We start from the raw sequence: 13,771 nt of genomic DNA, 5'->3' as shown, positions 1-13,771 counted from the left end.
AGGTCTCTCTTGCGCCTGCGCAAAGGGTGGGCGGGGAAGAAAAAGGCTCCCGGCTGCCGACGGAGATAGTCGCCAGTAGAGATAGGAAAAAGAAGAGTCGCACGACTTTATTACTTCCCTTGTCAGGTCACACACGTCGGTAGCGCCTCAATCCTTATTGGCGCTCCCTGTCCCAATACATAGTGTGGAGTGTACACAGTGTGGAGATACCTTTATTAAGAGGAATCGATAATATCGCCCCCCCAAAAAACCCGGTATTGCCCAATTCCTCCCCCTCAACACGGTTACTTTTTCTATGTGATACTCTAACCTTTTCCTTTCTCTATGAATATTACCGTACCTCTATGGCACCGCCTGCCTCTCTGACGTCGCTCGTGTCATGTGATCGAGCAGGAAGTGGCAGCGGCTGAGCGGTCTGTGCGCGTGCGTGAGGGGCGAGCGGCCAGAGGCTGCGGGCGGCGAGGAAAGGGATGTATGAAGAGAAAAGCATCAGCTGTCAGACAACGACACCTCTGGGAGGCTGAAGGTGCGAGAGGTGGGCTAGGAAGGCCCAGGGTCCTGAGTTCAAATTTCACCGCAGCTGCAGGATAATGATGATGATAATAATGATAACAACAATAATAATTTTATTCATACCCGGCCCATCTGGTTGGGTTGCCCCAGCCACTCTGGGAGGCTTCCAACACCAATAAAAACATAATAATCATTCGGGGAAGGGAAGCCGTGATTTCTTGTAGCCTCAAGGTGCCTGTTGAGGTTGCTGGTTTGTCTTCTGTCTCTTTAACAGGAGCTACATATACAAAAAGGGACACGGGTGGCGCTGTGGGTTAAACCACAGAGCCTAGGGCTTGCCGATCAGAAGGTCGGCGGTTCAAATCCCTGCGACGCGGTGAGCTCCCGTTGCCCGGTCCCTGCTCCTGCCAACCTAGCAGTTCGTAAGCACGTCAAAGTGCAAGTAGATAAATAGGAACCGCTCTGGCAGGAAGGTAAACGGCGTTTCCGTTCGCTGCTCTGGTTCGCCAGAAGCGGCTTAGTCATGCTGGCCACAAGACCCGCAAGCTGTACGCTGGCTCCCTCAGCCAATAAAGTGAGATGAGCGCCGCAATCCCAGAGTCGGCCACGACTAGACCTAACGGTCAGGGGTCCCTTTACCTTTACATATACAAAAATGTAACAGGTGAAGATTTTCCTCAGTTGAAGATAAAGCTATGCCAGAAACTATGTGTTGGGCTGCTTATAAAGGGCCTACCCAACAAACTCTTTGCAATAAGTTGATAATAATACTAATCCATGTTAGAAGGTTGTACGGATAACGGAGATAGGGTATCTAAAGCTCTTTCAACACTTGACCTGTGCTATATAAAGGATAATTACTTTTTATTCTATTACACATCCCTGCACAAGATTGGCCAGTTTGCTCATTTCAGTCAGTTAATGAAACAGTCGGTTTGATGTTACAGTTTTGATTTCAGTTAGTTTTCAGGAGGAAATACAGAACTGTGTGCAAGAGGGAGAAATGGAGAACAATAGCGTGAATTTGGAGGATGTGGAGTTATATCTGTTAAAATATTGTGCTGAGTTTCCCTTTCTTCCTATGCAAAATGCAATTGTCTGGGATATAACTTAGTCCCCTAGACCTTACTTGGCAGGTATTATCAAATAATGTTCTTTAGGATCCCTGTCCATCCAGCCCCTGGCTGTCAGCAGCAGGGCTTCATGCAGTGGCATAGCTGATGCCACTTCCAAAGCCCTGCCACTCTTGCTAGCCAGGGCAGAAGTTGGGAGGAGCAAAGAAAAATACCCTTTTGCTACACCAGCTCCTATGTTTTTATTGTCCAATTTTGTTTATTTGCAAATGATTTACAAATGTTTAGGTGGGCTGTTGTGTGTGTTTGTGTTGTTGATTTTGTTCATCACTTATGAAAATACCAAAATAAAACATTACTTACATAGAAGAAGGAAAAATTCTAAACTTTTCATACACTTTAAAGTATTATTGCATAATTTGGAGCTCTTGTCTCAAAATGCTTCTGATGCCATTAGCCTTTCAGCTTATTCAGCTGAGACAAGGGAAGTTTCTTAATAAACCTTCTACGTGAGTGATAGAGTGGATAGGTAGGAATTACTCTCCTCTTGTAAGACCAGAACTCTGACATATCCAGTGAAGCCAAGTGTTGGAAGATTCAGGACTGGCCAAAAAAAGCATTTGTTTTCCAGTGCCCTAAAATACATACCTGGACTTGTTTCAATTAATGTCTGCAGGAGACTTTGTGGATATTTAAGTTATAATTAGAAAAATCTTAATAATTACTCATAAAGGAAACAGCTTATAAGAAGTAAATAAGGAGGCAAGATACGGGATAAAGGAAGTCTTTTATTTGGTTGTTTGTATTGTTGGTTGTTTATTTGGTTGTTTGTATTGTTGTATTTGGTTTATTTGGTTGTTTATTTGGTTGTTTGTATTGTTGTATGTTATGCTTATTGTATGTTATGTTCACGTTTAATAAGGGTGTATTCTGTATTGGGGGGTGGGGGGGTTGCGCGCTTATCTCGCTCAAGAGGCCGGGAGCTGGTGCTGTCCGAAGACACTTCCGGGTCACGTGGCCAGCGTGACGAAGCTGCATCTGGCGAGCCAGCATCAGTGCCGCACACGGAAACGCCGTTTACCTTCCCGCTAGAAAGCGGTCCCTATTTATCTACTTGCACTTAGGGGTGCTTTCGAACTGCTAGGTGGGCAGGAGCTGGGACCAAATGACGGGAGCTCACCCCGCCATGGGGATTCGAACCGCCGACCTTTCGATCAGCAAGTCCTAGGCTCTGTGGTGTAACCCACAGCACCACCCGCGTCCCTAACTAAAATTTACAATAAAAATTTATAAATAAATAAAAGCATTTGTTTTCACAGAGCACATAGTTAAAGTATGAAATTTATTCCCAGAAGATAGGGTGATGCCACCAACATGGGTAGCTTTGAAAGAGGATTAGACAAATTCATGGAGAATAAGGCTAATAATGACAGCTAGATACAATGGCTATCTTCTGCCTCTGCTCTCAAAGGCAGTATGCCTCGGAGTACCAGTTCCTGGGAATCACAAGTGGAAAGAGTGGTGTTACATTCAGGTCCTGCTTGGGGCTTCCCACTGTGAGGAAAGGCTCTCCTTATGTTCTTAGGATCTTAGTTTAAAATGTGTGTGCCATTCAGTTCTGCAGGTGCTTTAATAGTTTTATTTGGAATAGCAATGCAAGAAGATTAGATTAGGGCCTCCAGAATATTGTTCAAGCATGTACAGGAAAAAAACACAGTTTCATGCAGGTTATGTAAAGCAAAGCACTAATAGCCTATTGGGTGCTGTAATGTTCACTAGTAATAAAACAGATGCTGCTGTTTTTCTGAAAGGATCTACTTGATAAGTTTTTGCTTTGCTGTTCAAAGGGCACTGACAACAAGGCAGTGGAATGGAGTCCAGGTGCTGTAGTCAGCCTGCTCGGTGGGCCAAGCCAGCCATGTATACATTCCTTCTAGGAGGTACCTTTGTTACCTTGGGATCAAGTCGTATCCTTCTAATGAAATACTCTGCCAATGAAGGTATGCTTGAATATTTAATTCTATATGGAGAACAACATGATTGATCAGCATGCTATCTGTCTTCATGCTCTCTACTAGCATGAGGCTACAATATTATCAGGCTACAATTATCTCAATAGTCCTTATTTTTTAATCAGAATTACCTGGCAATCTGTTTTCTTTCTTCAAAGCCATGAAGACCAGCTGTAATAAGCCCTCTGTGTGGTCAGATAACTTTTCTGTGATATCAAGCAGAACTACCAGCATTTCTTTTATGTCACTTGATATATTTACCTGCTCCTTGTGAAGAAAAGGGTAAAAGAGCATGAGATTCATGATAGTAGTGATTTGGGGGAGGCAGGACAATGTGTAGAATACAGAAGCCCTTGAACCTCATATCCCTTTTTTAAATCTACCAAGCTTTCTAACAGCGACAGCATGAATATTTTCATGCATTCTTCACAGCTGTATGGCCTGAAAACTTGGTTGTTGCATAAAAATGAAGGCAGCAGTTGCTGGCGTTCCAAATCCTACATCTGTGTTGAAGATACATGCGCACACAGGCCAACTGTTGCTAGTTTTTTCTTTGGTGTAGATATTTGTACCGTACTGTATACCCTCTGTCTTCTCAGATAACCAGTATGATTATCTTCCTGCAACTGTGAATGTGTGCTCGGAATTAGTTAAGCTGGTGCTCTGTCTGGTAATGGCACTCTGGGTCACCAGGAAAGGTAAGCTGTTACGGTCGGGTTCTTACACGATATTTAGCTACAAGAATGTCCTCCCTAGTTGCTTGCTATGTAACAGTGGAATTTAGGCAGCTATAAGATGAATCTGTCTTGCATTGTCTGTACTCACAAAATATAGGGTCTGTGAGGATGCAGTGTTGCTCTGCTGAAAAGTACTGTTTGGGGAAGTGCTCCAGCTCAGTGGTGTGGGATGCATGCATGCAGATGGTTCTGTGTTCAGTCCCTGGCATCTCAGGTAGGACTGGGAATGCCTGCTGTATAAAACCATGGAGAGGCATAGCTAGTCAGTGTGAACAATAATGAGCTTGATGACTTTGTATAAGGCAGCCCTCTTGCCATTAGTAGTTAGTCACATGCTGCCTTTGAACTTAGGAGTTCTATAAAGCCATTGATAAACTTATTCTTCATGAACTTTACTAATTCCCTTTTAAAGCTGTGTAGCATTCAAAGCTATTACTTGCCTTGTGGGCCGAATTCATGTTTCATCACATGATAAAAGTGCATACATTGTGACTTTTCATTTGGAGTCATTTTTGGGTGGAGGTTTGTTTGAAATAGTTCTTTAAAAAACTTGAAGATTACCACAACAGAGAGAACACTTGCAAAGTAGCCTTTTCCCTGAGGCACGCTATTCTCACAAATGCCTCAAAATGCTGAATATATGTGGTAAAGTTGCCATTTAAATGCCTTTAATACACTGGGAAATCAATCTTAGCAAGAAGATCAAGAACCCAGTGACTGGAGATTGGATTTCAAAGAACATGACTGCAAGCATTTAGTCAAAACATCTTTTCAGGAAAGCATGGTATAGTTTCATATTTGAGCCTGCCCAGGGTATTCCCAAACTGTGAATTTATTTATTCAAGGATTGTGCCTCTTTAAACCTAAGAATAAGGGCAAAAGCTGGAGTGGGGGGCTTGTTCCCCTCCAGACATTGTCAGACTCCAGCTCCCATTAGCCTGAGCCAGCATGGCCAATGGTAAGGGATGATGGGACTTGTAGTCCAGCAAAGTTTGGTGGGCTGCAGGTTAGCCACCCTTGTGTGGATATGAAGCAAATTAAGAGTGCTTAACTGATTTCCCCCCTTTCTTCCCTATTTACTCCTTTTTTAGGAGGTTATTCTCATAGTGGATTTGGCTGCAGCTCAGGGAGACAATTGAATAGCTACGTTAAGTGGTCAATTCCTGCCTTCCTCTATTTTCTGGATAACCTGATTGTCTTCTATGTCTTGTCCTATCTCCAACCAGTAAGTAAGACTTTAGAAATTCAATGTGCGCTTTATGCTCAAGGTTTTTGTAAACAGAGAATGTGTCCCATACCGTACTTACTATTAACTTGTACCAAGTTATGGTCAAGTCAACAAGACTGCAGGGAACCTCTTTTTTCACTTTTTAACCTGTTGAGATGAACTAACAATATCTCAGTAGCTGAACTGGATGCTTAGGGTAGGGTCTGCCAGAGCTACAGTACAGGAGGGGATGGATTAATCTTAAGGGAATTGACACCAGTCTTATCTGGAGTATTGTGGCCAGTTATGACCCAGCGCTACAGGGCAGGTTCAGAGGGTATGTATAGCCTAGGTTTGTTTTTGTTTTTAAATGGGGACAATAGCATGTCTTTCAAAACTACAAGTTCAAGGATGGGCTATCTTCCCCATTTAATTGAGCCATGGTGAAAAAAATCCCTATGATATTAGTCATAAGGAAAAGAGCAGTGTTCTAGAAAGGTAAGAAAGAAGACTGGTTCTAACATAACAGTGGTTCATTGGGTTAGAAATAAGCATCATGCTAACACATTTCCCCCCCCCCCCCAAACTTGGATCTCCAGCTGTTGTTGGACTACAACTTTCATCATCCCTAGCTAGCAGGAACAGTGGTCAAGGATGATGGGAGTTGTAGTCCAACAGCTAGAGACCCAAGTTGAAACACTGTGCTAACCCCTTCTAAAGAGCCACACTTGTACCGTGTAAACCACTTGGAGAACTTACTGTTGAAAGCTCTCTATAAATATTCAAAATGAAACAACATAAAACCATAGTTTTCAGTCTCAGATGTAAGAGGAAATTATGGTTTCAAATAACCATGATGCAAGAAGATAGTGAAAGGAGGTGGGGAAGCACATAGGCACAAACATCTCACCTCTTCTTATATTATGCCTTTTTTGTCAATTGTCTAATCTTTTAACATTATAAACCGCCCTGGGGTCATAAGACAAAGAGCAGGATAAAAAGTTTTTCAGAACAAGTTCTCAGCTGTTCTTAAGTCAGGTGAGAAGGTTTTTAGACGTTCTTTTTGCCATTGCGTGTTTGGACTAAGAAGCCTCAGCTATGATATCAAGATTAGTGCTGACCTTCCTGATAAAAGGGCATTACATACTGATTATCCCATTTCTAGGTTACATTTGGCATGTAACTTTGCTCCTCAATTTCTTTTTCTCTAGGCCATGGCTGTGCTTTTCTCAAATTTTGTCATTATAACAACTGCTCTCCTGTTCAGAATTGTGCTGAAGTAAGTAGCAATGGAAGCATGTTTTCATTAGTCAATATTTTTCTTTCTTTCTAGTGTTGGTATTAGAATTCACCAAGATCTCCTTAAATCAGTTATAAACAAGAATATAAAGGTGTTTGAAATTTAAAGCAAGCCAAAATAAATTCAGATATGTATTAAGTCTTTATGTGTTAATGAGCATGCTATTGATGCTGACTGAGCTTGGTTCTTTTGCTTTGCTGATTGTTCATAACAAATCACACGTGCTTTGGTCCCAATGAATGAGACAGAATTTTATTTGAGTAAACTTACTTAGGACTGGATTTTCAGTAAGCCTATGCAGCAGGTATAAATTCCATCACCAACATTACAAATTAATTTGAAGCCAAGCACCGATAAGCCTCCTGTCCTAATGTATTTAGTTTCCTTCAGGATTTCTGTAAGAGCTAGTCCTCAGTGTTTCAGATGGCCCTTGTGTGTTGACCTGCATTTAGAGTCCCCAAAATGATGGCTTTAGTAGTCTATTCTAGCTGGGCCATATTCTAGATAGGGATGAATTCTCTGATATCCTTGTGTCCACCTTCATACAGTTTCAACCAATACAAAATAATTCAATCTTTATATTAGGTGAGAGAGATGGCTGTTCTAAACTGCTGATTGCAATCCAGGTCCTTGAGTACAGCATACCTGCAGTTTTCTGTCTCCTAGTTTATGTGTTGTAGCATTGAAAATGTTATTTTTGGGGAGCTGAGAAGAGATCGTGTCTGTGCAGCTACCTCGGCAAAGAAGACGGGCAGCATATTTTTACCCACGACTTGTGCTGTTTGGGATTGACTTGCTGGGTTGCTTCATACCTGTCCGTGTACACTGAGAGTCTCTTTTTTTGTCTACACACAGGCGGCAACTCTCCTGGGTGCAGTGGGCATCCCTGCTGATTTTGTTCCTGTCTATTGTCGCCCTGACGGCTGGGACAGGAAGCCACAAGCATAGCTTGGCCATGCATGGGTTCCATCATGACATCTATTTCAGCCACTCTAACAGCTGCCTGCAGTATGCCAGCCTGGAGGAAGAGTGCTTGGGAAGAGAGAACTGCACGAGAACGTGGATTTTCCCCAGCTTAAGCTGGAACATCACTGCTGCCACCGGAGCCCTGAGAACCATTCCCCTTGGGCTAGGACACCTGCTCATACTGGTGCAGTGCTTCATCTCTGCCCTGGCCAACATCTACAATGAAAAGATATTGAAAGAAGGAGGCCAGTTCAGTGAAAACATCTTTGTACAGAACACCAAGCTGTACCTCTTCGGAGCCATGTTCAACGCCCTGATTCTGAGCTTGCGCCCTGAAAACAGGCGCCGGATAGAACACTGTGGGTTCTTCTATGGGCACAATGCGTTCTCTGTCGCCCTTATTTTCATCACTGCCTTCCTGGGGCTCTCTGTGGCTTTCATCTTGAAGTTCCGAGACAACATGTTTCACGTCCTGTCTGCACAGGTCATCACCGTGATCATCACCACGGTTTCTGTCTTTGTTTTTGACTTCAAGCCTTCCCTGGAGTTCTTCCTGCAAGCTCCTGTGGTGCTCTTGTCCATATTCATCTACCATTCCAGCAGCCCTCGGAGCATGGAATACACCGCTCAGTGGGAGAGGAGCAAAGTCGGTGGAGGGCCCTGGGAGCGCTCCAATGGGGTAAGGCTTGGGAAGGGGTTTGTTTTGAGTCCATTGCGCGGGCCGCCTGACGCCATCCCACCACCCCTGCAGTTGCTTTGATGTAAGAGTTTGGATTTGATATCCCGCTTTATCACTACCCTAGGGAGTCTCAAAGTGGCTAACATTCTCCTTTCCCTTCCTCCCCCACAACAAACACTCTGTGAGGTGAGTGGGGCTGAGAGACTTCAAAGAAGTGTGACTGGCCCAAGGTCACCCAGCAGCTGCATGTGGAGGAGCGGAGACGCGAACCCAGTTCACCAGATTACGAGTCTCACTCTTAACCACTACACCACACTGGCTCTCAAGAGGTTTAGGCTTTAGTGGTTTAGCTGCAGGTCTACCCCTTTGCAAATTAGTGGCTCTGCTTCACTTGCTTACGGTGCTGCAAACCCATGCTTTTGTGAGGCACCTGATGTCATTGTAGACATTTCTCAGCCACTCAAGAATGTTGGCTTGGTGTCATTGTAATAGACATCTGTAGAGCTGAGAAATGACAAAATGTGCTGGCAGCAAGCCGGCAACCTGACCCAAAGTTAACTGCGCTTACGACTATTGATTTCAGTGGGCTTAATGCTGTGTTGAATTATAGCCGCTTCTTTGTGCAAGTGGGCACCAGAGGGCGCTGTTGACAGTTAAAGCTGCTCTTAGGTAAAATTTGTGCACACTTGAATGAATGCTTTATAGTGATAACTTGGAAGACCTATAGGAAGAGGGAGCTTTCACATCTGCATCTATGATCTTGGATTTCTGCTGGGTTCAGTTCGCAGATGCAGCTCCCCAAAACATGTGCAGGTGATTAAATGTTTCCATTAACAAATTATTTGATGAGGAGTAAACAGTCTTACCTTATTAATACATAACAGAGCAAAAGTTTCAGCAGAGATCTAAGATAGGCGTAGAAGGACATATGGAAAATATGTAGGATCTGTGCTCCAGGGTGCACTCAGATGTGTTTCCCAGTGTATTTGTTGAGGTAAGCATGCATAGAATTGCAGCCTTAGCATCCAAAAGAGATTTAAAACCCAGCTGCTCGGTTTTATCACTTTCACTTGATTGTTTCAAAGTAACCATTTGTTTCAACTGACCTTGCATGATCTTCACTCCGATTATTTGCTCAGGATGACAGTAAAGTTTTACTATGCAGCCTTCACAGGCAGCTGCTTGAGCTGCCACCTGCTGCCTGTTTCCATTCAGCCTTCCTGCTTGCAGTTCAACTCCTAATTCTTAATAAATGGCTTGTAACAACAAATATTTATAGACCTTTTAGGCTCATAAAGTGTTCTTAATTCATGGGCATCCATATAAACTCAGAGCCAGCACCACATATTTGGAAGACTAGGCACCTGGGCTTCTTTGTGTCCTAGTCTGGTATTTATTTGTTTCAGCATTTGATCTGATTCACCCTAGGGGGGATTAACTTTAATGAATGGGTAGTTCAGAAAATGATTTTATAGTGAATTGGGAAAGAACATGCTTCGAAAGAGACACACTAAAGCATAGCTTTGGCGCTAGCAAAGGGCTTTTACGCCATATAATGCGAACAGGTGAAGGTGGGGGACACTGATCAGCCCAAGAGCTACAGTCTGTCCTGGGCAACCTTCTGAAGGACCCATACCTGGGGTGGGCATGGCCAGAGGCACCAAGTGGGTGGAGCAACAGGTGTGGCTCTTGCCTTTTTACAGTAGGCTATGCAGGTGGCACTGTGGGTTAAACTACAGAGCCTAGGACTTGCCGATCAGAAGGTCGGCGGTTCAAATCCCTGCGACGAGGTGAGCTCCCGTTGCTCGGTCCCTGCTCCTGCCAACCTAGCAGTTCGAAAGCACCTCAAAGTGCAAGTAGATAAATAGGTATCGCTCTGGCGGGAAGGTAAACAGCGTTTCCGTGCACTGTTCTGGTTTGCCAGAAGCGGCTTAGTAAATAAAGCCAATAAAGTGAAATGAACGCTGCAACCCCAGAGTTGGCCATGGTCAGGGGTCCCTTTACCTTTACCTTTACAATCAAGCCATGCAAAAGGCAGGGGTTTCTAGACCCACATATTTCCTTCTAGGCAAACAAGGCATTATCGCAGCTCAAGGACACATTCCAGCCAGGCAAAAGCACTCAAGGAGAGTGCAGAGCCAGGCCAGGAAGAAGTGTGGCATTGGGAGGAATGTGACCTGGAGAGAGTCCCAAGGAGGCCTTGAAGGACAGCATTTGGCCCTCAGGCCCCAGGTTCTCCAGCCTCAACATAGATACATATGAGTCTGCTAACTCTGGAGTTCTCTCTCTTTCCCCCAGTCACCCACCCCTGATTCCTGGCCATAAGAAACCCCTGCTGAAATGAAAAGATCTTGCAGCAGTTTCAAAATATACCCAGGTCAAGTGAAGCCCATGATTGTGGGTCCTGTTACAAGAATATTCTATAAATTGCTGTCACTTCACAAAGCTGAAATATTTAGTGCTTGCTTCTTGTTTATTATCAGTTGAATATGTTAACTAAGCATAGACTAATGTTGCCTTTTCGCTCTCTTTCCCCTTTCTGTAGGATGGAGAAGAACTTGAGAGACTTACGAAGCAAGACAGTGATCATGATTCGGAAGAAGAGGCCTTATAGCCTGACTTTGGATTTTTGAAGTACAGACATTCTTATTTAAGAAAATGAAGTTTTACACTGGGAGGTGGGGGGAGGTTCGGACTGTAACCAACAGGTAGAAGTTTCTTCTTTCTTATCACTAAGGTGGGATTTTAATTTCATAAAGCTGTGCAAGGTAATAGATTAACTACTGTGAAGGGGTCTTGAAGAGGGAAGGGACCTATTCATAGAGGATGAGGAAGATGCTATCTGTGGTTCTTAATGAGGACTCCAGGATCAAATACAGGTGCCTCTGGATACATGTTGTTGGGGATTAGGAGCCTTCGTGTCCTGCTCTTGGGCTTCTCATAGTCATCAGGTTGACCATGGTACGTCGTGGGATGCTGTGCTTTTGGTCTGATCCAGCACAGCTGCTCTTATGTACTTGACTTCTGTAGTTCACGAGAGTGAAGAATTCCTGCAGAAAGAGAGCGGTCAGCAATGGTTGCTAGTTCAGACTGCTTTGGATGAAGAACTGCTTTGGATGTAGAACTGGAAGCATCACTTGGAACTTTCTCACTTGGTTCTTTCACATGAATGTAAGAAAGCATGAACGCTACTGAAGTTAACCGAGGTACCTTGGTTCAGAGCAAATGTAAATGAAGAAATCAATAGATGGAGCCATGGAGGTTGTTCATCTTACAGTATTCTGGAGATAAGAGCTGTCAAACTATTCACAATTGTATGCCACAAACATCTAAGGATTTACTCATATTTCAGGGGTATTTGAAACAGTGTCAAATGTGTCTTTACCACCATGTGTGTATGCTGTTGCCACGCATGGTTCCTGACACACATTTCTGTGATTTGCACAGTTGAAGAAGTGCATTTGTCAGACGCACAACTATGCTTTTAGATGTATATTTAAACTGTTTTACAGGAGCAGCTTTAAAGTATTGGGCTGTCCACAGTGCTAGTCCTACCCAGAGTAGACCCACTGAAATTACTGGACATAAACTAGTCATAGTCATTAATTCCAGTAGTTCTTCTCTTGGATAGGAGTCGCATTGGATTCCACTGGTACCATGTGAGGTGGAGCTCAGTGGTGGATGCAGTTGCAGTATAGTAATCCAAAGCTTACATATTGAAGAACACTATATACCCTCCTAGTGTTTATGGTGCTATGTTTTACACATGAATATTAGGTATCCTTATACTTGAGCCTGAAAGTTGTTGTTGGGATATCTAATGCTGCTTCTAAAGCAAAGGTGGGAATGTTGTTGGGACTCACAACTCCCATCTGTTCTACCCAAAGTTGCCAGTGGTAAAGTAATGGTAGAGTTGCAGTCCAACAACATTTGGAGGGCGATAGGTTCCCCCACCCACACTGTGTGGGCTCACAATGATTTTCTCCCCTCCTTGTCACAAATCAAAATTGTCATCCCGCTGATGGATCCTTAGAACCCAATGCGCTTGTTCACATTTTCAAATGTGATAAGTACTGAATTAGGAGCACAGGGTATGCACAAGTTCCTTTCATCTGTGTGCAGCCCTTTTACACGAGCTGTGAAACAAACCAAGAAGCTGCACTTAATCATCGCTTCCCATGACGATTCCATCTCCCTATCGCTAACGGCTTCCAAATCAGCCAGGATTCAAAAGCCAACTTTAAACTATGGTTTCATATCCTGTCTTCTTTAGAAGTCACTAACCATATTTTCCTAGTTTGAATGTATCCGGAAGATGGTATATTAGCTGGAACTTCCTGGTTTGTTTCACAGCTCGTGTAAAAGGGCAGCACACAGATGAAAGGAACTTGTGCCTGTACTGGCCTATTCTTGCTACTTGAAATGGCAAGCTGCAGTGCCTCTCCATATTTGATTTTGGCATAAGTGCCCACTCTGCCTTTTGTCCCTTAGTTTTATCTCTTGTCCTCTTTAATGCCTTTCTCTGTGTAAAATACAACTTTTTTGTGTACTACAACTGTGTAAAAGTGCAGCACAGGGACAAAAATATGAGGGATAAAATAAAAAGTAACAAAGAACAATGTTAGAACTTTTAACAATGCCTTTTGTTAAGTGTGATTCAAGGAAATGCATGTTTTGTAATTAAACTAGGGTTCATTCAGGGATGAGACTATGTATAAAGAAAATAGTGTGAACAGAAATGGGGAGAGGAGGTCGGGTGTTTCTGATTTCTATTCTCTTGTATTTCTTTTTTTTGGGGGGGGCTACAATATAATTTGAAAAACTTGGTAATACTTGAACTGTCACAGCTTCAGTTTTACACTTCCAGCCCAAGTCCCTATTTGCCAAAAAACAAAGAAACCCAGCAACAAAGCAGTGGGGTGGGACGAAATGCATGCCCTTATCTTGCAGAAGTAGAGAAATACTCCAGGAAGTGGTGATCTGATCATATAAGCTGCTTCTTCTTACTGCAGATAACAACTCATTTTTGTGTCTGTTGATGGAAAGGTGCAGCTTCTGTGGGTTTTTTGTTTGTTTAGGTTTCTAGGATGCATGTCTCAGTTTCCTTAAAGAACTCTCTGAGAATGACTCAGCTTTCCTTGCCAAGGCAGGAGGATAACTTAGGATAGGGAGAAGATGTCTTCCTCCTTGGAAAGTGCTGCTATTCTACCTCTGCTGTCCCCCAGGCAGGACCTTCCCTGAGCTGAATATCTTCCTGCCTTCAAAGGGAGAAAAACTCTTAACA

At 43.4% G+C, this 13,771-nt stretch overlaps 1 protein-coding gene across 2 annotated transcripts; it reads left to right on the top strand.

Annotated features, from left to right (window-relative positions):
* The first annotated feature begins 383 nt into the window (after positions 1-383).
* SLC35A5 (solute carrier family 35 member A5) lies at positions 384-13,546 on the top strand. 2 transcript variants are annotated; one of them, XM_081859771.1, is made up of 7 exons: positions 384-526; positions 3,434-3,586; positions 4,198-4,296; positions 5,427-5,560; positions 6,754-6,821; positions 7,698-8,487; positions 11,033-13,546. In XM_081859771.1, the coding sequence occupies exons 2-7, from the start codon at positions 3,457-3,459 to the stop codon at positions 11,099-11,101; spliced, it is 1,290 nt and encodes a 429-aa protein (XP_081715897.1). In that variant the 5' UTR covers positions 384-526; positions 3,434-3,456; the 3' UTR covers positions 11,102-13,546. The 2 variants fall into 2 exon arrangements, with proteins under 2 accessions (XP_081715897.1, XP_081715898.1); XM_081859772.1 differs by having other exon boundaries at positions 386-535.
* The last annotated feature ends 225 nt before the right edge of the window (positions 13,547-13,771 follow it).

Source organism: Podarcis erhardii (genome assembly GCF_964252035.2).
Source record: "Podarcis erhardii genome assembly, chromosome: 4".
NCBI lineage: Eukaryota > Metazoa > Chordata > Lepidosauria > Squamata > Lacertidae > Podarcis > Podarcis erhardii.
The sequence above is the reverse complement of the archived record's forward strand: the minus strand, read 5'-3'. Positions and strand labels throughout refer to the sequence as shown.

Coding starts and splice junctions, on each gene's coding strand:
- SLC35A5 (XM_081859771.1), top strand. CDS start 3,457: ATGGAGTCCAGGTGCTGTAGTCAGCCTGCTCGGTGGGCCAAGCCAGCC. Junction 3,587..4,197: donor GAAATACTCTGCCAATGAAG/GTATGCTTGAAT, acceptor CTGTCTTCTCAG/ATAACCAGTATGATTATCTT. Junction 5,561..6,753: donor TCTTGTCCTATCTCCAACCA/GTAAGTAAGACT, acceptor CTTTTTCTCTAG/GCCATGGCTGTGCTTTTCTC.